The sequence below is a fragment of the Electrophorus electricus genome, chromosome 19 (assembly GCF_013358815.1).
Source record: "Electrophorus electricus isolate fEleEle1 chromosome 19, fEleEle1.pri, whole genome shotgun sequence".
Taxonomy (NCBI): Eukaryota; Metazoa; Chordata; class Actinopteri; order Gymnotiformes; family Gymnotidae; genus Electrophorus; species Electrophorus electricus.
The window spans coordinates 14,829,449-14,852,119 of NC_049553.1; the positions used below are offsets into that span (position 1 = coordinate 14,829,449).

The following is a 22,671-nucleotide window of genomic DNA, read 5'->3' on the forward strand; positions in this document are numbered from 1 at the left end:
TAATTATCTGGGCTATCTAGGGTTAGGGTTAGCTATCTAGGGTACACAGCGTTAGGGTTAGTTATCTGGGCTATCTAGGGTTAAGGTTAATTATCTGGGCTATCTAGGGTTAGGGTTAGTTATCTGGGCTAGCTAGGATTAGGGTTAATTATCTGGGCTATCTAGGGTGAGGGTTAATTATCTGGGCTATCTAGGGTTAGGGTTAGTTATCTGGGCTATCTAGGGTTAGGGTTAGCTATCTAGGGTATACAGCGTTAGGGTTAGTTATCTGGGCTATCTAGGGTTAGGGTTAATTATCTGGGCTATCTAGGGTTAGGGTTAGCTATCTAGGGTATACAGCGTTAGGGTTAGTTATCTGGGGTTAGCTAGGGTTAGGGTTAATTATCTGGGCTATCTAGGGTTAGGGTTAGTTATCTGGGCTAGCTAGGGTTAGGGTTAGTTATCTAGGGTATACAGCGTTAGGGTTAGTTATCTGGGGTTAGCTAGGGTTAGGGTTAATTATCTGGGCTATCTAGGGTTAGGGTTAGTTATCTGGGCTAGCTAGGGTTAGGGTTAGTTATCTGGGCTAGCTAGGGTTAGGGTTAATTATCTGGGCTATCTAGGGTTAGGGTTAGCTATCTAGGGTACACAGCGTTAGGGTTAGTTATCTGGGCTATCTAGGGTTAGGGTTAATTATCTGGGCTATCTAGGGTTAGGGTTAGCTATCTAGGGTATACAGCGTTAGGGTTAGTTATCTGGGCTATCTAGGGTTAGGGTTAATTATCTGGGCTATCTAGGGTTAGGGTTAGCTATCTAGGGTATACAGCGTTAGGGTTAGTTATCTGGGGTTAGCTAGGGTTAGGGTTAATTATCTGGGCTATCTAGGGTTAGGGTTAGTTATCTGGGCTAGCTAGGGTTAGGGTTAGTTATCTGGGCTATCTAGGGTTAGGGTTAATTATCTGGGCTATCTAGGGTTAGGGTTAGCTATCTAGGGTATACAGCGTTAGGGTTAGTTATCTGGGGTTAGCTAGGGTTAGGGTTAATTATCTGGGCTATCTAGGGTTAGGGTTAGTTATCTGGGCTAGCTCGGGTTAGGGTTAGTTATCTGGGCTAGCTAGGGTTAGGGTTAATTATCTGGGCTATCTAGGGTTAGGGTTAGTTATCTGGGCTAGCTAGGGTTAGGGTTAGTTATCTGGGCTAGCTAGGGTTAGGGTTAATTATCTGGGCTATCTAGGGTTAGGGTTAGCTATCTAGGGTATACAGCATTAGGGTTAGTTATCTGGGCTATCTAGGGTTAGGGTTAATTATCTGGGCTATCTAGGGTTAGGGTTAGCTATCTAGGGTACACAGCATTAGGGTTAGTTATCTGGGCTATCTAGGGTTAAGGTTAATTATCTGGGCTATCTAGGGTTAGGGTTAGTTATCTGGGCTAGCTAGGGTTAGGGTTAGCTATCTAGGGTACACAGCATTAGGGTTAGTTATCTGGGCTATCTAGGGTTAAGGTTAATTATCTGGGCTATCTAGGGTTAGGGTTAGTTATCTGGGCTAGCTAGGGTTAGGGTTAGCTATCTAGGGTATACAGCGTTAGGATTAGTTATCTAGGCTATCTGTGGTTAAGGATATTTATCTAGGCTATCTAGGGTTAGGGTTAGCTATCTAGGGTATACAGCGTTAGGGTTAGTTATCTAGGCTATCTATGGTTAAGGATATTTATCTAGGCTATCTAGGGTTAGGGTTAGCTATCTAGGGTATACAGCGTTAGGGTTAGTTATCTAGGCTATCTATGGTTAAGAATATTTATCTAGGCTATCTAGGGTTAGGGTTAGCTATCTAAGGTATACAGCGTTAGGGTTAGTTATCTAGGCTATCTAGGGTTAGGGTTTGTTATCTAGGTTATCTAGGAGTCCCTTCCTGAATCACTGAGCAAAAACTCTAGGAAATGAAATGAAATGTTCCAATGTCAGAAGTGATGAGTGCCACACAACACATCACATCTATAAACACATTATCACATCTATAAAAACATCACATCTATCAACACATCATCACATATATCAACACATCAAATCTAACAACACACTATCACATCATCATATCTAACAATACATAACATCTATCAACACATAAACACATCTATCACATTTTATTTCAGAGCTACTACGCTTTAATACTGTCATAATTATGATCTCAGTAATGACCTCATAATATATCAATTTACCAGTAACAGGAAGGGAATGGTTCAAACCTAATTGAAACTTTTACATATGTTCCCATGATAAATTAATCAGCCTTGGCATCATCGTGGGATCTTCTATATTGATGCCAAGATACACACACCCTCACACTCTGTGTTTAACAAGTTACTGTCAAACCCTTCAGTGTCAGCTAAGGCGAGGCCTCTGGAGTCTTTACCCACATGGCAGGTTCTGTGGGCTGGCATTGAGAGTCCCAGCTGGCCAGCTGGATAAGCACCACGGAAGCCCTGCCCTGGTCCCAGCAAAGTGCTCTGAGCTGGGTAAACTCAGCTCACTCTAGCCTCAGGCTTCAGGGCTGAAGGCCAGACAACTGTAATATTTATCATTAGCTGACATCCCCTCATTCTCACATTGTTAGAACATGTTTTTATTTTGTTGTTTGTTTGTTTTTTTTGCCAGGTTTTTGTAGACTAATGTGTCTTTTTACAATTGATGTGACCACAAAGCAGCTTTAGAGGCATGTCCCAACAGGAAATGCTTCTGTTTGCACCTTATGTGTCATGACAGGAGGAATGGTGAGGCATGATACCGGTGTTCCCGCAGAACATACTAACCGCTGAACTGCCTCTGACTTCACTCCTGAACCATATGAAGCACTATATACTGTTTCACATACAGTAACAGGAAAGAGAATGTACAGTTATATCTCATCTGAGATAAATCTGACAAAAACAAACAAGTTTTCATCACTTTATCTAGTGTCTTGTATCCACTTCTTTGAAGTGTTCTGGCATTTATTAATTTAATGTCATATTTTTCCAATAATTCTCACAAATTACTCTTACGGTGTTCCAAATAGTTTCAGCACTGAAATCAGATGAAATTCTAACCTTCTCAGAAAACATGTTTGAACCAACAGGAAGTTCACAATTTCTGAACCACTAAAGGGCATTCATGTTAAATATTCTGACAAATCATCTGCTCACAGTAAATATCAGTTTGAATTTTCATGAAATGCACAGAAAACTGACCAAGGACCATAATTAATCTGAGAAAACTGGAATTGAGGTCAGGTAGTGTTCTTGCTGTAGACATATCTGTTTGCGTGAGTGTGAGGCAGAGTTTGAGAGTGTGTGTCCTGACAGAGGACAGACAGGAGCAAATCTCAAATGAAGCTCAGATCTCAAGGACAAGTTGTCAAAATAAACACATCCCAGAGGGCTAGCCAGTAATCTGGCAAGATGATGAGGCACCACAACACCAGATCACAGGCTACACGAGACACAGCACAGAGCAAAACCTACTAAAGACACAAGGATTAAAAAAAGAGGCCAACATTTAAGAACATGAGGGCAGATCTAACCAGCTTGGCTCCAAACAGTAAATGCATGGGAAGGACTTCAGGAAGGGCTGGCAGACAGGGGATAACCCTTCCTGAAGTCCTTCCTGAAGTCCTTCCCACAGGTCTAGTTTAGGAACCACAAGAGGAACAGGCGAGCATGACCAGTATCAGGGAGATGCAGTTGTGTATGTCCAGAATAAGGGCATGTGGAACAGTATCAGGTAACTAACACTGGTGTGATTATCTCTGTGTGAACTGAAATGTCACACCATTGTGAATTATTATGCAGCAAATCCAATAAAAAAAGAGTTATACGTGAGAACATGAGAGTATGGTCTATAGTGCACAGAGGAAAGATGAATCAAGTTTTCCAAGCACAGCCATATAATCCCTCAGGTTTCTGATTTTTCTAATTCTGTTTCTGATTTACCTGATAAAACCTGATATTTACCTGATTTATCTTCTAGCTGTAAAAGAGAATTGAGAAAGCCTGAGCATTTAGTTTACAATCATGTTTTAATTAGCATCTCTAAATGTAGAAATTGTCTTTAGAGCTTTCGTGATAAAGCAAAATATCAGTAAGTTTAGAAATATGATTGAATATACACCAATGTTGTGCTCTCTTTACCATTCAGTGTCTGTGGTCTGAAGGAACCTTCTGAGATTGACATTAACATTTCCAGTTCAGTTTTAATAACGCTGTCAAAATGCCTCTGATTGTGTATGGGAGGGGTTTTTATCATTATGTGCATTTGATGAATTACGCATGGTGAATATGTGACACTTGAAGATAATCATGGAACAAGCCATGCCATGTAAGGGAAAACAAGAAGAACCAGATCCCTGCACACACTCTTAATGCTTTTGAGAAGGGTGTAACACACTACACATACTCTTAATGCACTTGAGAGTGGTGATCTGAAGACAAAAGGAGACAGCTATATTCCAAGCATTTTGATATTTCTACTGTGGCTGTCTTTGGCATTGTGGTTAAGAAAGACCTTTCAGATCTATGGTTACATGCAAAGGGTTACCTGCCAGTTGGTAACATTTGTCATGAATAGTCCCTCCCAGCTTCCGTGGTTTCCCTGGCTTGTGTATTTTAGTTCCATTCTGTAGTTTAATTTTCTCCACCCCTCATTTGATTTTCCACACCTGTTTCTTGTTTCAAGTTTCTCTTCTTGTTTCTTGTTAAGTTCATGTATTTAAACCCTATTATGTTCCCTGTGTCTTGGCTGTTCATTGTTTATTTGAATGTTTGCGTGTATGTGTTGGTAGAAGTCTGAAAGCCCGTCTGTGTTTCAAAGCCTTCGTTTGTTATCCTGTTTTGTTATCCTAGCCTTCGTGTGTCCTAGCCTCTGTTATATCCCTTGTTTGCCTTTGTATGTTTTTGTATGTTTTTGTTAATGTGTTAATGTATCACCGTACTTTCTGTATTGACTCTATGACCCTGGACTGCTATAATGACTACGACTCTGGTTTTGCCCCTAATAAATCTCGCTCTTCTCCCCATATGCGTCCGCCTCTGTACCGCTCAATGTTACAGCATTTGACATTACTTTGTTATTTTGACAATGTACATATACCTTGAACTGAACACAGTTATCTGTGCATAATGTACTTTTGGAAGGTAGGGGTGATGTAGGGAGTGAGGTGGGTAGAGAGGTGTGGAGTGATATAGGGAGGAAGGTGGGTAGAGAGGTGTGGGGTGATGTAGGTAGGGAGGTAGAGAGGGAGGTGGAGGTGAGGTAGGTAGGGAGGTGGGTAGAGAGGTGCGGAGTGATGTAGGGAGGGAGGTGGGGGTGAGGTGGAGAATGAGTTGGGGGTGATGTAGGGAGGGAGGTAGGGAGGGAGGTGGAGGTGAGGTAGGTAGGGAGGTGGGTAGAGAGGTGCGGAGTGATGTAGGGAAGGAGGTGGGGGTGAGGTGGAGAATGAGTTGGGGGTGATGTAGGGAGGGAGGTGGGGGTGAGGTGGAGAACGAGGTGGGGTGATGTAGGGAGGGAGGTAGGGAGGGAGGTGGGGTGATGTAGGGAGGGAGGTGGGTAGAGAGGTGCGGAGTGATGTAGAGAGGGAGGTGGGGGTGAGGTGGAGAATGAGTTGGGGGTGATGTAGGAAGGGAGGTAGGGAGGGAGGTGGGGAGGGAGGTAAGGAGTGAGGTGGAGAACGAGGTGGGGTGATGTAGGGAGGGAGGTAGGGAGGGAGGTGGGGTGATGTAGGGAGGGAGGTGGGTAGAGAGGTATGGGGTGATGTAGGGAGGGAGGTGGGTAGAGAGGTATGGGGTGATGTAGGGAGGGAGGTAGGGAGGTGGGGGTGAGGTAGGTAGGGAGGTAGGTAGGGAGGTGGGTAGAGAGGTGCGGAGTGATGTAGGGAGGGAGGTGGGGGTGAGGTGGAGAATGAGTTGGGGGTGATGTAGGGAGGGAGGTGGGGGTGAGGTGGAGAACGAGGTGGGGTGATGTAGGGAGGGAGGTAGGGAGGGAGGTGGGGTGATGTAGGGAGGGAGGTGGGTAGAGAGGTGCGGAGTGATGTAGAGAGGGAGGTGGGGGTGAGGTGGAGAATGAGTTGGGGGTGATGTAGGAAGGGAGGTAGGGAGGGAGGTGGGGAGGGAGGTAAGGAGTGAGGTGGAGAACGAGGTGGGGTGATGTAGGGAGGGAGGTAGGGAGGGAGGTGGGGTGATGTAGGGAGGGAGGTGGGTAGAGAGGTATGGGGTGATGTAGGGAGGGAGGTGGGTAGAGAGGTATGGGGTGATGTAGGGAGGGAGGTAGGGAGGTGGGGGTGAGGTAGGTAGGGAGGTAGGTAGGGAGGTGGGTAGAGAGGTGCGGAGTGATGTAGGGAGGGAGGTGGGGGTGAGGTGGAGAATGAGTTGGGGGTGATGTAGGGAGGGAGGTAAGGAGTGAGGTGGAGAACGAGGTGGGGGTGATGTAGGGAGGGAGGTAAGGAGTGAGGTGGAGAACGAGGTGGGGGTGATGTAGGGAGGGAGGTGGCGAGCGAGTGGGACAGGGAGGTGGGAAGTCTGGTTAGCAGGCTACTGCTGAGCACCGGGAATAGGGACCTGCGTCCTAAAAAAAGGGAGAGGCAAACAAATGTCTCTCCCAACTGTGGAAAGGACAGCAGAATTACACTGGAGTCTTCTCGTTCTCCTTACAATGTCATCAGGTCTGTTCTTACTTTAAAATGTGTCTCAGCTTAGGAAACTTCCAAATGAACTCCCAGAGGAGCACACATCATCAGCGTTACACAAGAGAGTTTGCCATCTTTATCCAGGATGAATCAGGCTGGAGTTTTCCAGAACCACAACTGGAAACAGGCAAGTGAGACCTTTTGTTCTGGAGGCCATTAGTTGACTTAAAATGAGATTACAGTTACAACAATGATTACTGGATAGATAGAAATGTCTCTTAACCTTCAGATTTTACAAAACCAACATGTTTACTGAGACCTGGGTCATCCCTTCTCTCCACTAAATTACTTGTGTCTTGTTTCCATGTAAACAGTGTCAACTATTTGGTATCCCTGTCTTTCTCATCTGAGCCCCTGGCAGCCTGATTCTCAAGGGACCGATGGGCTGTGTTTCTTGCTTATGGGAGCTGTATAGTTCCACAGGAACATTTATAGTAACATTTTGGAAGGCAACAGTGTCCCCGGCTGGTCCAGCGTGGTAGTTCAGATAAGGTTACCAAAGTATGAAATTAAGACTCATAGCAAAGTTAATCTGCATGTATTAGAAAGCTCATATTGAAAGCTAGAGTCTGCAGTGCACTTATTTTAAATAAAAAACATCAACTAAATCCATGTCCACAGGTTATAAAAAACAGCAAGGTGCGTGAGAATATTTAGGTTTGTTTAGGTTTATTGACAGACTCGTTACAAGCCAAATAGCCAATTTAAGAGAGCAAACAAATGATAAAAAAACTAAATAAAACAACAACAAAAACAATAAGCACATAATAAACAAAATAAACAATGAGCACAGCCTGCTCATATCAAACTAGTGACTAGAGGTGACAATAAAGTGATAAAGTTAAACCGATTATTCCAGGCTGGAGCACATGCAGAGAGAGAGACATGCACACACACACACACACACACACACACACACACACACACACACACACACACACACACACACACACAGAGAGAGAGAGAGAGAGAGAGAGAGAGAGAGAGAGAGAGAGAGAGAGAGAGAGGTGCAGAATCTGTATTGTTAGTCGTCAGCTAGAAGCCAATAATGTTCATTCCCAAAATGCTGTTGGCAAGTTGATAGCTAGCTTTCAGAATCCATGTTATATGTGTGGTATGTCATGTACCTGAGGCTATTGCACAGTCTATTGGTATTTCATTTTTAACAGAACATTCACAAACCCAGAGGTGTTACATTTATGACAGAAATGTCATAACCAGTCTATTACACAACTACACACAGACAGACAGACTTATGGATCAATAAAGGATTAGCATTGAATTAGAAGCATTACACTGATCCCATAACGACACTGATGTTTTTTTTTTCCTGGGAAAAAACCTCTCCACTGCAGTTACGAAGGTATGAAGCACCTCTTTATGGTGATCAGTTAAGCCTCAGTTACAAAAATGAAAGTCTCTCTTAATCCAAACACACTTAGACAAAAGCATGAGCAACAGCCTATACAGATGGTCAATAAAAGCAGAAAATACCTCCCCATTCTGGCAGCTCATCCGTGTAGCACGTCTGGATTCATCGCCCTACAGAGGTCATAAATATACCTTGCAAACCTGCAGCCCACAGCCAATGTGTCCTAAATCACCATGGAGCATAAGGACAATGGGTGTTTTTTTTCCCTCAAAACCCCTCACCACCAAGTACAGGCAGTGACCCTCAGGAGTCAGACCTCCAACCAATAGGCCCATTGTTCCCCCTGAAGGGAAGCCAATCTGTTTGCTGCATCAATCGTGACTTTTGTTTTCCAGCCAGATTCAGTCTGTCGCTCTCTTATATCTCATAACTGTCAAACACAACTGAGATTTCAACATGTTTTAGGGCATGCTGTGTGTGTGTGTGTGTGTGTGTGTGTGTGTGTGTGTGTGTGTGTGTGTGTGTGTGTGTGTGTGTGTGTGTGGCTTTATCTATCTATCCACTTTACTAGTGTAAGGAAAATTTTCCTTGTCCCTATGGCCATGTATTGTCTAAAGTGGACCTGATGACATCACGGTGAAGATTCATTGACCCCTGACCTTGGTGTCTGCCACTGGACTGGAGACACTATGTGGAGTACTCAGATCTGTGTAGCGCTGTGCCTCCTGCAAATTAAAAAAAAACTATAAGTTATGCTGTATTCACTAAACTGCTGAATTACTCAGTTTTCCCTCTGCATTATATTCATCTCTTTATTCTTTGTCTATCCCTCAGTTCAGTTCCTCTTAAATTAATAGTGCTTTAATGACGTCTTACATTTCAGTCTAGGCAGGGGAGTCCGTAACATTAAAACATGACGTGATATCGGTGAACGATTGGTGAGTTGAATGAGAAACAAAACAGAAAAAGTCAATGCGGTGTTTAGCCAGTGTTGGAATAAACATATAACTATACAGGGGATCAGTGTAACAATGTCAGGAGGGACCAAGCAAACAAACAAAACAGGCTAAGAAGGAACAAGACAGCTGTCTATACTCCACCAAAAGAAAATACACAGCCTACACTCACCACCTATCACCAAAGAAAACAGAAAAAGAACACATTTGCCTGCCCTCAAAAAAACTGGCAGCCCCTCCTTACAACACTGTGATACACCACTACTATGCATAAGAAAGATATTTACAACAAACTAGATATGTACATATTTATATACAAGGCAGCCGACTATCCGAGGGAGAATATTAAGTCAAAAGCCAGGGACAGAATACAAGGTCATACACTAAGTCAGTTGAATGCAAACAAGTGCAAAGCCCAACACCACACAAGTCTCTTTCCCAACACAACCAGTCTATCTCTCTCTCTTCCTCTTTCTCCTTTTATCTGATGAGCCAGGAGGATGGTGATCCCGCCATGGAGATGGAACATTGGGACTGGGTCCAAGTGTGGAAGGGAAATTACCCACAAGACCTGGCATGAACCTGTAACACAGAAGCAAACATACCAGGGCACACACACATATATATAACACATGAAAGACATATTATAGCTAAAGTGAATAATATATATAAAATGACATAAATCACTAATTCCTTCATCAAGCAAAACAGGTTTCCAGTTATACCCACTCATGTCCTTTGCCAAGAAAATAAGTGTAACATCTTTGCCCGCATGTAACATTTTGTAAAATTTACAAAAATGTACCTGCTGACTTTCCTGTATCTTATCTGCATTACAGGAACATGGATAGAATAGATTTTTATTTTACATTTTATCATTACAGGCAAAATCAGTTTGAAAAACATATGCTCATATTCTATATTAAATAAATCACAGAACTGCATTCAGCATTGTTTAACATGTTTTATATAGGGAATAGTTTGTCTTTAAAAGGTGTTCAGTTGGAAACTACACAAGCAATGTGCTATTCCACCTAAAATGACTCTGTATCTAAACTGGATGTCCTTGGTTGAATGCATAACCCCTATCCCCAATCTCTGGAGATCTATATCTGGAATCTCCTCATCAGGGTTTTTGAGATCAAAGTATGTGAGCATGAGCAAAATAATGCTGCCAGTGCACATGCTGACCCCAGGGCATGCTGTAATATTGACCTTCTGTGTCTCTGGGTCCGTCTGAACTGTGGTGTAGGGAAACAGTGACACTCTGTCACCCATGCGGATATACTGCTGTCTGTTGGCCATGTTCAGGGTCATGTCATCCAGGACGGCTCTGGTGAGCAAAGGGGCAGCTGTCATGCGGAGGCTCTCATCCACCACACTGTCCAGAATGGGGGTACTCTGCAGCATGTCCCTGGTCAGGTTAATCAGCGGCCCACCACGCTTCACCTCCTGACCTGTTTCACGGAGAACCTCCTCCACCTCTCCTCTCACGGCCTCCATAGCGTCAGGGTGCTTCATGAGGAACAGGAGTAGCCAGAAAGAGGCAGGGCCTGTGTTACCCTGGGACGCCCACAGGAGAAGGAGCATGTGTCGGTCCAGCATGAAGTCCTCCATTCCGAGTTCAGCCCTCTCCTGCTGTGACTCATTCACCCAGTCACTGATGTTCTCTCTGGATTTCACCTGCTGCACTGACAGAATGTTCCAGAATAGCCTTTTCAGCCTCTCAGCCTCCCTCTTATCGCTTGGCCCCAGCTGAGTATCACCTCATAAAAACAGGCATTTATTATTGTAGTATAGTAACAGTTACTGTAGCAAGGCCGTAGCCATGAAGTGGACATTGTGGGGGGCAGGGAATTCACTAACTTGATAACTTCGATAAGCACTCTTACTTTTGGTGCCTGTCTAAAATCCAGAGGACCCCTGAAATTTCACATTTCAATCTATGCTTGGAGTTTTTTGTTCATATATGATCATGATATTTCCTTAATATTATTAAAGAAACAGCACATGGTGGCAGCACGCTCATAACCATAGACTGTATATATTTACATTTACATTTACGGCATTTAGCAGACGCTCTTATCCAGAGCGACTTACAAAAGTGCTTTGTCATTTCCTCATAGAATACATCCTAGTACAGTACAATAGGTTAGAATTAAACATACCAATGAACTAGAATACTGTAGAATACAGAGATGAATGCTGATACCTAGAAGTGCAAAAGACATAAGGTCTATCTTAAACAAAAGTGCTATAAACAATAAATGCTTGAGTTTGTTAAACAACATAAACAATATCCTACAATAAGTACTAATTTAGTCAGTCATTATGGGAACAGGGTCAGTTGTCCTTTAAATATTCTGCAAATAGATGGGTCTTCAGGCATTTATTATTATATATATGTGCCATAAATACAGTCTATGTTCACAAAGCCATATCATTCACACGCGTATCTTGTATAAAATGAAGTATTGCTTTTAGTTCATATTTTTTAATCACAGCTTCTGGGCAAGCTAACAGCTGTGATTAGGACCATGTAACAGAACAAGGAATGGGCTGTCAATGTCAATGAGGAAAGAACTGATATTCTCAGTTCAGTATAAGCATGTGTGTCTTATGACGAAGCGCTTTTCCCATAGCAGGGTTTGGGCTGCAGGTATTGACAAAATTCCTGAGTGACAGAATATGTTTTCTGTCAAGAATTTGCCTTTTCTTTAAAAGAACCACTAAGACAATGTAATGGAATCATGAAGTTTAAATTCTTTAGGTGCCTCCCCTCCTAGGATTCCATATAGTCATCAATACCTGCAGGTGTAATGAGTCAGTTAGGTGTTCTATAACCCTAAACCCTAACCCTAACCCTAACCCTAAACCCAACCCTAAACCCAAACCAACGCTAACACCAACTCTAACCTTAAACCCAACCCTAACACCAACCCTAACCCTAACCCTAAACCCAACTCTAACCTAACCCTAAACCCAACCTTAACCCTAATCCCAACCCCAATCCTAAAACCAACCCTAACCCTAACCCCAACCCCAACCCTAACCCTAGCATTTCACTTTCCCACTGCACATAGTGGTAGCTGATGACTTTCCACCAGATGCATGGCATCGCTTGCTTTATCCACTCCTAGATGCCTTTCATGTCCAATTAAACTGAAGGAAAGCATTCCTGGCATGGTAGTGTTTGCATTCCACCAGGAACACCAGTGGGATGTAGATGTAGCCGTTGGAACACAGGCTGTCACAGAACATCATAGCCTTCCATTGGCAGGCACTGGGAAGTTTCATTAGCTGTTTCATACTAGAACTCTCACCCTGTCTCTTTAGGCCCTAAATGACATTATATTCTGCATCCTATACTCAGTCAGGTCCAAAACATCTGCTATGTGTTATGAAGAACTGGTCTGATTTCTTGCTGCGGTAGTTTATCAGGGGAACAGACTTTTCTTTTTTTCTGAGGTTGGCCACAAAACTGCTGAATGCCATTGCCACCATTCCTCTTACTCATGCCTTACTGTGAATAAAAGCTGACAAAAGCTGACTAATAAAAATCTGCTTTCACTTTTTCAAGCTAACACTAATAATGCCCTTTAACATAAGCAGGTACAGCTACACATTATATTGTACAAATATACAATAAATTAAAGCTTCTACTCTACATGTTAATGCCCAGATATAATTCCATTTCCAATCAGTCATTCTGCTATATCCTTGAACGTGCAGTTTAAACTAATCCCAACTGGTGTGTCATTTAAAATCTGCCACTAGATGTCAGTGTACCTGAGGGTAAACCAATCTTTAGCTGCTGAAGACATGGTTTTACTGAGGTCTAAGATTTGTAGATAAAGTGCATTGTTGTCATGGAATGCTCCCCCCTACACTAGTCACTTGGTATGGCCCACCGCGTGCCGTGGGATTCACGATTGTTATTTGTAACCACGCCCTCCTTGATTGCACACACCTGCACAGGGTTTAGTGTTGTATGTTCGTCAGTATATAAACCCCTGCTAGTATGTGCAACATTGTTGGTCATTATGGATGTCTGTTTGTTTGTGTAGTTATCATTAATATTTGTAAGACCACTGTTGATGTTATTGTAGCCTGTGTTTATGTTCAGGCTATTTAACCTGAGTTGTCTGTGTGGTTGTGTTAACCATTAATGTTAACAGCAGATGTTCTGCTGTCTGTTGGCCATGTTCAGGGTCATGTCTTCCAGGACGGCTCTGGTGAGCACAGGGGCAGCTGTCATGCGGAGGGTCTCCTCCACTGCACTGTCCGGAATGGGGGTTCTCTGCAGCATGTCCCTGGTCAGGTTAATCAGCGGCCCACCACGCTTCACCTCCTCATACATATACACACACTCATATGTTTTTTTTGCATCGGACTAGTGCTGAAGTCAAACCTCACACAAATAAACTATGCACTCCTGTTGCAGTCTTGCACATTATCCTACTTGCTGCTAGAGTACTGTACTAAACCAGCATTGTACTCTGAACTGTTCTGGCTGCTACTGGTGACTATGTTCAGTGTAGCATGTCACTGATTCCTACGCACAACTCACTTTACATATGCCCAGTACTGTGTACTGGACTAAATAATTGCACTGTCTACTCATTTTGTACTTGTCCTGACCTGTATTTATTATTGTTTATTTAATGACATTTTTGCACTATATTGGACTGTTTGCACTTGGGTAGCATGTCTGTTGCACTGTTGTTTTGTGTTGCACCATGGTCGTGGAGGAACATTGTCTTGTTTTTGTTGTGTAATTGTATATAGCTGAAATGGCAATAAAATCTCTTTGAACTTGAACTGTCCTGTTTCATGGAGAACCTCCTCCACCTCCATAGCGTCAGGGTGCTTCATGAGGAACAGGAGGAGCCAGAAAGAGGCAGGGCCTGAGTTACCCTGGGACGCCCGCAGGAGAAGGAGCATGTGTCGGTCCAGCATGAAGTCCTCCATTCCGAGTTCAGCCCTCTCCTGCTGCGACTTATTCACCCAGTCACTGATGTTCTGTCTGGACTTCACCTTCTGCACTGACAATGTTCCAGAATAGCCTTTTCAGCCTCTCTCTTCAGATTTTGCCCCAGTATGCCATAGATCATGTTGGGCAAGAGTCAGTCATATTTGCGAAACTCGCAGAAGAGCTCATCTGACTCAATTTCCTTGGTTTTGTCAATTTCCTGAGGTTTTGACATACTCATTTCCAAACAAGGACAGGTAACTGGCATGAAAAGCAATGTTGTAGCTGTAGTTGAAGAGCTCTGCATCCTGGAGCATCAGGTTCTATAGATTGGTCATCATGGCCTGAGTGATCAGAACCAACCCGTCACCCATCAGATGCTTATTGCTGGATGCCTGAATTAACTTGTGTTCTTCTTCTGTGGTAGGGTAGCCAAACACGCGCTGAATCAGATGTCTTGCAAACTTATTGAAGTCTAGTTTTGCTCGTGCCTCTTTGACTACTAACCCAAATGAGTGAGGATCCGTCAGGAATGTGTAATAAAATCCTCCCAGCTGCACTGTGAAAATATCCCCGTGCTTGTGTTTCATCCTCTCCAGAAACTTTGCTGTGTCTCTCCTGAACTCCAACACGTGTCCCAGCCAGGGCAGAGGGCCTTTATCCAGTGGGGGTTCCCCTGGCCTCCTCCGACGGAAAGCTCCCAGGAGATAGAGGCCCCCCAACAGAGAGGTAAAAAGAGCAAGCAAGATTGGAAACAGAAAGCTCATGGTTAGCTCCACTGTGTTTAGTCAAGCACACTGAACATTAACTTCAGCTTTATTTGGTTCACAATTGTTCCTCCCATTTGAATCCTGAAATGTGAGTGGATCCTCTAGAGGGTATCAGACATTCAAGTTTCAAGTTTGGTTTATCTGTCACATACATAGTCATACACAGTTTAACTCTCAGTGAAATGGTTGAGTGCTCTGTCCAAATGCAAATAATGCATATAAACCCAGTTTCTCCTGCTTATCAATACATTTGTCTTAGATACAGAGTTTTCTTGTTTCAAACAGTTAAGGCTGTATGAGACTTATTTAACTTATGTAAGAGGAATAAAATGTGGAAACGGGTGTTGGAGGGGTGTTTTATGTGTGGTAGAGGAAGACAGTGGTTAAACTGTTGAGATGTTTGTGTAAACGAGATCCAGCGTGTAGCGCGTTCTCTCCTCTCGTTGCAAAGTTCACATGTTGATGAAATTTAGGCAGTACTGACTTGAGATTGGCGTGGTTGAAGTCTCCGGCGACAATAAACAGTCCGTCTGGATGAACGCTCTGCAGTTCACTAATCGCTCCATACAGCTCCTGGAGAGCCTCTCGTGTAGTCGCGCTGGGTGGAATGTACAGCGCGATTATAAACACGGAGGTGAATTCCCGCGGTAAATAAAAAGGTCTGCATCTGACAATAGCAAACTCCAGTACTTAACGACAAGCGCAGAGTTTTTACACCAGGACTCATTGATATAAATGCATACTCCTCCGCCGCGTGTTTTGCCGGAGAGTGAATTGTCTATCGGCACGGATTGAGACTAATCCATTCAGATGAATGGCGGCGTCTGGAATATTGTCGCTGAGCCGTTTCAGTAAAGATTAAAACACAGCAGTCTCTGAATTCTCGCTTTGTAGTGTGCTGGAGTTTGATGCAGTCCAGCTTATTATCTATCCAAGGAGCGGACATTTGAAAGGAATAGAGATGGTAGAGCTGGTCTGCTAGGATTAGCTTTTAGCCTAGCACGGACCCCAGCTCGCTTCCCTGCACACCGCTTGCGGTGTCTCCCCCTTCGGCATTCGGACTTAGGCGACGCCGTGGTCTGCAGGCCTGGTACGCATAGCAACCCGAGGTGACAGAGCGTCTGAAGCACGCCGTCGTCCAGGTAGGTTTGTGTATTATGTCTTAAGTGTAGCAGGCTATGGAGGTTGGTTGTTTCCATGTATGTGTGGTTTAAGTTGCTGGAAAAAAGTAGTACAGACGACAGATAGTAGCACAATAGCACCATTATCGGACCTGGAGAAGGCCGCTCTGTGTTACCGCGCCGCCCCAAAGTATGGGGACCTGAGTGTTTAATCCAATTTTAACATGATATTAATAACATCATATCATTATAGAAAATTGTTAACATGATATTGTTATATTGATAATATATAAATTATTCATAACATGATATTAAGACATTCTATCCAACCAGCCTGGCTTTTTCCCCTCAGTTATAGTCACAAAAAGAAATGTGCATTTTGGGAAAAATTAATTAGTATAACAAAACCCAAACTGTAAAAGTTCATTATCATGTGAAACTAATTTCCAGTTATGCCTACCTATGTCAACCCCTTTACAGACTTTGCCAAGAAAATAGATGCTTGGTACAAATGTAACACTTTGCACTCACATCAAAGTTGACAAAAGTTATATCTACTGGCTTTCCTATAACCCATTTGCTTAACCAGATCAATGAAGGTAGAACAGAGATTTTTTAATTTTATTTGTTAGATATGCACATACATGAAAACAGATAACAGCCAGCTCCCAGCATACACCCACTTCATCTTTTCTTTTGCAAAATTTTGCCTTTTCTCCCAATCTACATGTTACCTAAATCATAATACAGATCAATATTGTTCCTTCAGTTTTCGTGTAAGATAATATTTGTAAATGGAATTAAAATTCAAAGCCTTTACAAAGTGCTGAAAAATTACACAAAGGATTAATTCAGCCTAAAATCTAAGCCTGTATCTGAACTGCATGTCCTTGGTTGGCTGCATGGTTCCAAACCCCCATCTCTTAATATCTATATCTGGAATCTCCTCCTCTGGGTTTTTAAGCTCAAAGTCAAAGTATGTAATCATAAGGAAAGCAAACTGTTTCAGCTCATTCGTAGCAAAGAACCTTCCAGGGCACATGCTGACACCAGCACCCCAGGGCATGGTGTAATACTTGACCTTCTTCCCACCTTTATAGAAATCAGTCTTTTTGCCCCCCTCTGGAGTAAGGAAGCGGTCATACTTGAAGATGTGTGGGTCAGGGTGCATCTCTGGGTCCATCTGAACTGTGGTGTAGGGAAACAGTGACACTCTGTCACCCATGCGGATGTTGTACTGCTGTCCGTTGGCCATGTTCAGGGTCATGTCTTCCAGGACGGCTCTGGTGAGCACAGGGGCAGCTGTCATGCGGAGGGTCTCCTCCACCGCACTGTCCAGAATGGGGGTTCTCTGCAGCATGTCCCTGGTCAGGTTAATCAGCGGCCCACCACGCTTCACCTCCTGTCCTGTTTCACGGAGAACCTCCTCCACCTCTCCTCTCACGGCCTCCATAGCGTCAGGGTGCTTCATGAGGAACAGGAGTAGCCAGAAAGAGGCAGGGCCTGTGTTACCCTGGGACGCCCACAGGAGAAGGAGCATGTGTCGGTCCAGCATGAAGTCCTCCATTCCGAGTTCAGCCCTCTCCTGCTGCGACTCATTCACCCAGTCACTGATGTTCTGTCTGGACTTCACCTTCTGCACTGACAGAATTTTCCAGAATAGCTTTTTCAGCCTCTCAGCCTCCCTCTTACTGCTTGGCCCCAGCACGCCGTATGCCAGGTTGGGGAAGAGCTGGTCATATTTGCGAAACTCAACAAAGAGCTCATCTGAGTGAGTCCGGTCAATTTTCTTGGCTTTGTCCAAACTTCCTGAGGTTTTGACATTCTCATTTCCAAACAAGGACAGGTAACCAGCGCGAAAAACAATGTTGTAGCTGTAGTTGAAGAGCTCTGCCTCCTGCCAGGGTTTCTCATAATCCCCAGCACCCATGTTATGGAGCATCAGGTTCTGGAGATTGGTCATCATGGCCTGAGTGATCAGAACCAACCCGTCACCCATCAGATGCTTATTGCTGGATGCCTGAATTAACTTGTGTTCTTCTTCTGTGGGATGGTATCCGAACACGCGCTGAACCAGATGTCTTGCAAACTTATTGAAGTCTAGTTTTGCTCGTGCCTCTTTGACCACTGACCCAAATGAGTGAGGATCTGTCAGGAATGTGTAATAAAATCCTCCCAGCTGCACTGTGAAAATATCCCCGTGCTTGTGTTTCATCCTCTCCAGAAACTTTGCTGTGTCTCTCCTGAACTCCAACACGTGTCCCAGCCAGGGAAGAGGGCCTTTATCCAGTGGGGGTTCCCCTGGCCTCCTCCGACGGAAAGCTCCCAGGAGATAGAGGCCCCCCAGCAGAGAGGTAAAAAGAGCAAGCAAGATTTGAAACAGAAAGCTCATGGTTAACTCCTCCGTGCGTAGTCAAGCACAATGAATATTAACTCCAGCTTTATTTGGTTCACAATTGCTCCTCCCATTTGAATCCTGAAATGTGAGTGGATCCTCTAGAGGGTATCAGACATTCAAGTTTCAAGTTTGGTTTATCTGTCACATACATAGTCATACACAGTTTAACTCTCAGTGAAATGGTTGAGTGCTCTGTCCAAATGCAAATAATGCATATAAACCCAGTTTCTCCTGCTTATCAATACATTTGTCTTAGATACAGAGTTTTCTTGTTTCAAACAGTTAAGGCTGTATGAGACTTATTTAAGACTTATGTAAGAGGAATAAAATGTGGAAACGGGTGTTGGAGGGGTGTTTTATGTGTGGTAGAGGAAGACAGTGGCTAAACTGTTGAGATGTTTGTGTAAACGAGATCCAGCGTGTAGCGCGTTCTCTCCTCTCGTTGCAAAGTTCACATGTTGATGAAATTTAGGCAGTACTGACTTGAGATTGGCGTGGTTGAAGTCTCCGGCGACAATAAACAGTCCGTCTGGATGAACGCTCTGCAGTTCACTAATCGCTCCATACAGCTCCTGGAGAGCCTCTCGTGTAGTCGCGCTGGGTGGAATGTACAGCGCGATTATAAACACGGAGGTGAATTCCCGCGGTAAATAAAAAGGTCTGCATCTGACAATAGCAAACTCCAGTACTTAACGACAAGCACAGAGTTTTTACACCAGGACTCATTGATATAAATGCATACTCCTCCGCCGCCTGTTTTGCCGGAGAGTGCATTGTCTCTATCGGCACGGATTGAGACTAATCCATTCAGATGAATGGCGGCGTCTGGAATATTGTCGCTGAGCCGTTTCAGTAAAGATTAAAACAGCAGTCTCTGAACTCTCGCTTTGTAGTGTGCTGGAGTTTGATGCAGTCCAGCTTATTATCTATCCAAGGAGCAGACATTTGAAAGGAATAGAGATGGTAGAGCTGGTCTGCTAGGATTAGCTTTTAGCCTAGCACGGACCCCAGCTCGCTTCCCTGCACACCGCTTGCGGTGTCTCCCCCTTCGGCATTCGGACTTAGGCGACGCCGTGGTCTGCAGGCCTGGTACGCATAGCAACCCGAGGTGACAGAGCGTCTGAAGCACGCCGTCGTCCAGGTAGGTTTGTGTATTATGTCTTAAGTGTAGCAGGCTATGGAGGTTGGTTGTTTCCATGTATGTGTGGTTTAAGTTGCTGGAAAAAAGTAGTACAGACGACAGATAGTAGCACAATAGCACCATTATCGGACCTGGAGAAGGCCGCTGTGTGCTACCGCGCCGCCCCAAAGTATGGGGACCTGAGTGTTTAATCCAATTTTAACATGATATTAATAACATCATATCATATAGAACATTGTTAACATGATATTGTTATATTGATAATATATAAATTATTCATAACATGATATTAAGACATTCTATCCAACCAGCCTGGCTTTTTCCCCTCAGTTATAGTCACAAAAAGAAACGTGCATTTTGGGAAAAATGAATTAGTATAACAGAAAACCCAAACTGTAAAAGTTCATTATCATGTGAAACTAATTTCCAGTTATGCCTACCTATGTCAACCCCTTTACAGGCTTTGCCAAGAAAATAGATGCTTGGTACAAATGTCACACTTTGCACTCACAACAAAGTTGACAAGTTATATCTACTGGCTTTCCTATAACCCATTTGCTTAACCAGATCAATGAAGGTAGAACAGAGATTTTTTTTAATTTTATTTGTTAGATATGCACATACATGAAAACAGATAACAGCCAGCTCCCAGCGTATACCCACTTCATATTTTCTTTTGCAAAACTTTGCCTTTTCTCCCAATCTACATGTTACCTAAATCATAATACAGATCAATATTGTTCCTTCAGTTTTCGTGTAAGATAATATTTGTAAATGGAATTAAAATTCAAAGCCTTTACAAAGTGCTGAAAAATTACACAAAGGATTAATTCAGCCTAAAATCTAAGCCTGTATCTGAACTGCATGTCCTTGGTTGGCTGCATGGTTCCAAACCCCCATCTCTTAATATCTATATCTGGAATCTCCTCCTCTGGGTTTTTAAGCTCAAAGTCAAAGTATGTAATCATAAGGAAAACAAACTGTTTCAGCTCATTCGTAGCAAAGAACCTTCCAGGGCACATGCTGACACCAGCACCCCAGGGCATGGTGTAATACTTGACCTTCTTCCCACCTTTATAGAAATCAGTCTTTTTGCCCCCCTCTGGAGTAAGGAAGCGGTCATACTTGAAGGTGTGTGGGTCAGTGTGTATCTCTGGGTCCATCTGAACTGTGGTGTAGGGAAACAGTGACACTCTGTCACCCATGCGGATGTTGTACTGCTGTCCGTTGGCCATGTTCAGGGTCATGTCTTCCAGGACGGCTCTGGTGAGCACAGGGGCAGCTGTCATGCGGAGGGTCTCCTCCACCGCACTGTCCAGAATGGGGGTTCTCTGCAGCATGTCCCTGGTCAGGTTAATCAGCGGCCCACCACGCTTCACCTCCTGTCCTGTTTCACGGAGAACCTCCTCCACCTCTCCTCTCACGGCCTCCATAGCGTCAGGGTGCTTCATGAGGAACAGGAGTAGCCAGAAAGAGGCAGGGCCTGTGTTACCCTGGGACGCCCACAGGAGAAGGAGCATGTGTCGGTCCAGCATGAAGTCCTCCATTCCGAGTTCAGCCCTCTCCTGCTGCGACTCATTCACCCAGTCACTGATGTTCTGTCTGGACTTCACCTTCTGCACTGACAGAATTTTCCAGAATAGCTTTTTCAGCCTCTCAGCCTCCCTCTTACTGCTTGGCCCCAGCACGCCGTATGCCAGGTTGGGGAAGAGCTGGTCATATTTGCGAAACTCAACAAAGAGCTCATCTGAGTGAGTCCGGTCAATTTTCTTGGCTTTGTCCAAACTTCCTGAGGTTTTGACATTCTCATTTCCAAACAAGGACAGGTAACCAGCGCGAAAAACAATGTTGTAGCTGTAGTTGAAGAGCTCTGCCTCCTGCCAGGGTTTCTCATAATCCCCAGCACCCATGTTATGGAGCATCAGGTTCTGGAGATTGGTCATCATGGCCTGAGTGATCAGAACCAACCCGTCACCCATCAGATGCTTATTGCTGGATGCCTGAATTAACTTGTGTTCTTCTTCTGTGGGATGGTATCCGAACACGCGCTGAACCAGATGTCTTGCAAACTTATTGAAGTCTAGTTTTGCTCGTGCCTCTTTGACCACTGACCCAAATGAGTGAGGATCTGTCAGGAATGTGTAATAAAATCCTCCCAGCTGCACTGTGAAAATATCCCCGTGCTTGTGTTTCATCCTCTCCAGAAACTTTGCTGTGTCTCTCCTGAACTCCAACACGTGTCCCAGCCAGGGCAGAGGGCCTTTATCCAGTGGGGGTTCCCCTGGCCTCCTCCGACGGAAAGCTCCCAGGAGATAGAGGCCCCCCAGCAGAGAGGTAAAAAGAGCAAGCAAGATTTGAAACAGAAAGCTCATGGTTAGCTCCTCTGTGTGTAGTCAAGCACACTGAACATTAACTCCAGCTTTATTTGGTTCACAATTGCTCCTCCCATTTGAATCCTGAAATGTGAGTGGCTCCTCTAGAGGGTATCAGACATGCATTTAAACCCAGTTTCTCCTGCTTATCAATACATTTGGCTTAGATACAGAGTTATGTTCTTGTTTCAAAGAGTTAAGGCTATATGAGACTTATTTAAGACTTATGTAAGAGGAATAAAATGTGGAAATTGGTGTTGGAGAGGGGTTTGGTTTAACACTAATAATTTTATAAACTTATTTTACATTGATGACTGTTCATGTCCATGCAAGCTAACATCAAAGCAATGTCCATGTTTTTAAAACAGCTTTCATGGCATGAAAATTAACACTATACTAAGAACACTATACTAAGGCTTTCTCACTCACACTCTCATTCATGTACATACACACAAAAATATTAGAATCATATAGGTGTTAAAAATAATTTATACGTTAACATTTTAAATTCATTATTTAGATATTTGCATTCTTAATTATTTACTTATTTGCATTCTATAATCATGACATGTCATGTACAAAGTTGTGAGTGGCTCTGTGTGGCATATGTAATATCCTTATGCCCAATAAAATATTAAATTATAGGTACGTGTTTTTCAGCAAAACTGATACGCTGCTTTATATTGGAGGACTACTTATTTGAACCTTTGTAGAAAACACATTGGAAGGCAGATCTGTGGAGAGTTTGCCCACATGTTCTGAATAATCAACCACTCCGTCCATTTATACATCCGAGGAAACTTAGCTGCTGGATTTTTCTGTCCATCATGCATGTTTGTTTGTTTGTTTGTTTGTTTGTTTGCTTGTTTGTTTAGG

At 43.7% G+C, this 22,671-nt stretch overlaps 3 protein-coding genes and 1 pseudogene across 5 annotated transcripts in view; all 4 read right to left on the bottom strand.

The window, feature by feature from the left end:
• Nucleotides 1–8,328, bottom strand: part of cx47.1 (connexin 47.1) — a 28,130-nt gene extending 19,802 nt beyond the window's left edge. For all 3 annotated transcript variants that reach the window (XM_035520101.1, XM_035520100.1, XM_035520102.1), the window contains exon 1: nucleotides 8,188–8,328. The gene's annotated coding sequence lies outside the window, so the exon portion shown is untranslated. The remainder of the gene's footprint in view (nucleotides 1–8,187) is intronic.
• A 1,680-nt stretch (nucleotides 8,329–10,008) lies between these two features.
• Nucleotides 10,009–15,211, bottom strand: LOC113590802 (annotated as a pseudogene).
• Nucleotides 15,212–16,487: 1,276 nt separating this feature from the next.
• On the bottom strand, nucleotides 16,488–18,328 carry LOC113590803 (5-beta-cholestane-3-alpha,7-alpha-diol 12-alpha-hydroxylase-like). The gene has a single exon (XM_027031100.2). It carries the CDS (start codon nucleotides 18,274–18,276, stop codon nucleotides 16,741–16,743), a length of 1,536 nt encoding a protein of 511 aa, XP_026886901.2. The 5' UTR covers nucleotides 18,277–18,328; the 3' UTR covers nucleotides 16,488–16,740.
• A 1,721-nt stretch (nucleotides 18,329–20,049) lies between these two features.
• On the bottom strand, nucleotides 20,050–22,237 carry LOC113582944 (5-beta-cholestane-3-alpha,7-alpha-diol 12-alpha-hydroxylase). Its single transcript, XM_027018995.2, has one exon. The coding sequence runs from the start codon at nucleotides 21,793–21,795 to the stop codon at nucleotides 20,260–20,262; it is 1,536 nt and encodes a 511-aa protein (XP_026874796.2). The 5' UTR covers nucleotides 21,796–22,237; the 3' UTR covers nucleotides 20,050–20,259.
• Between the last annotated feature and the right edge of the window lie 434 nt (nucleotides 22,238–22,671).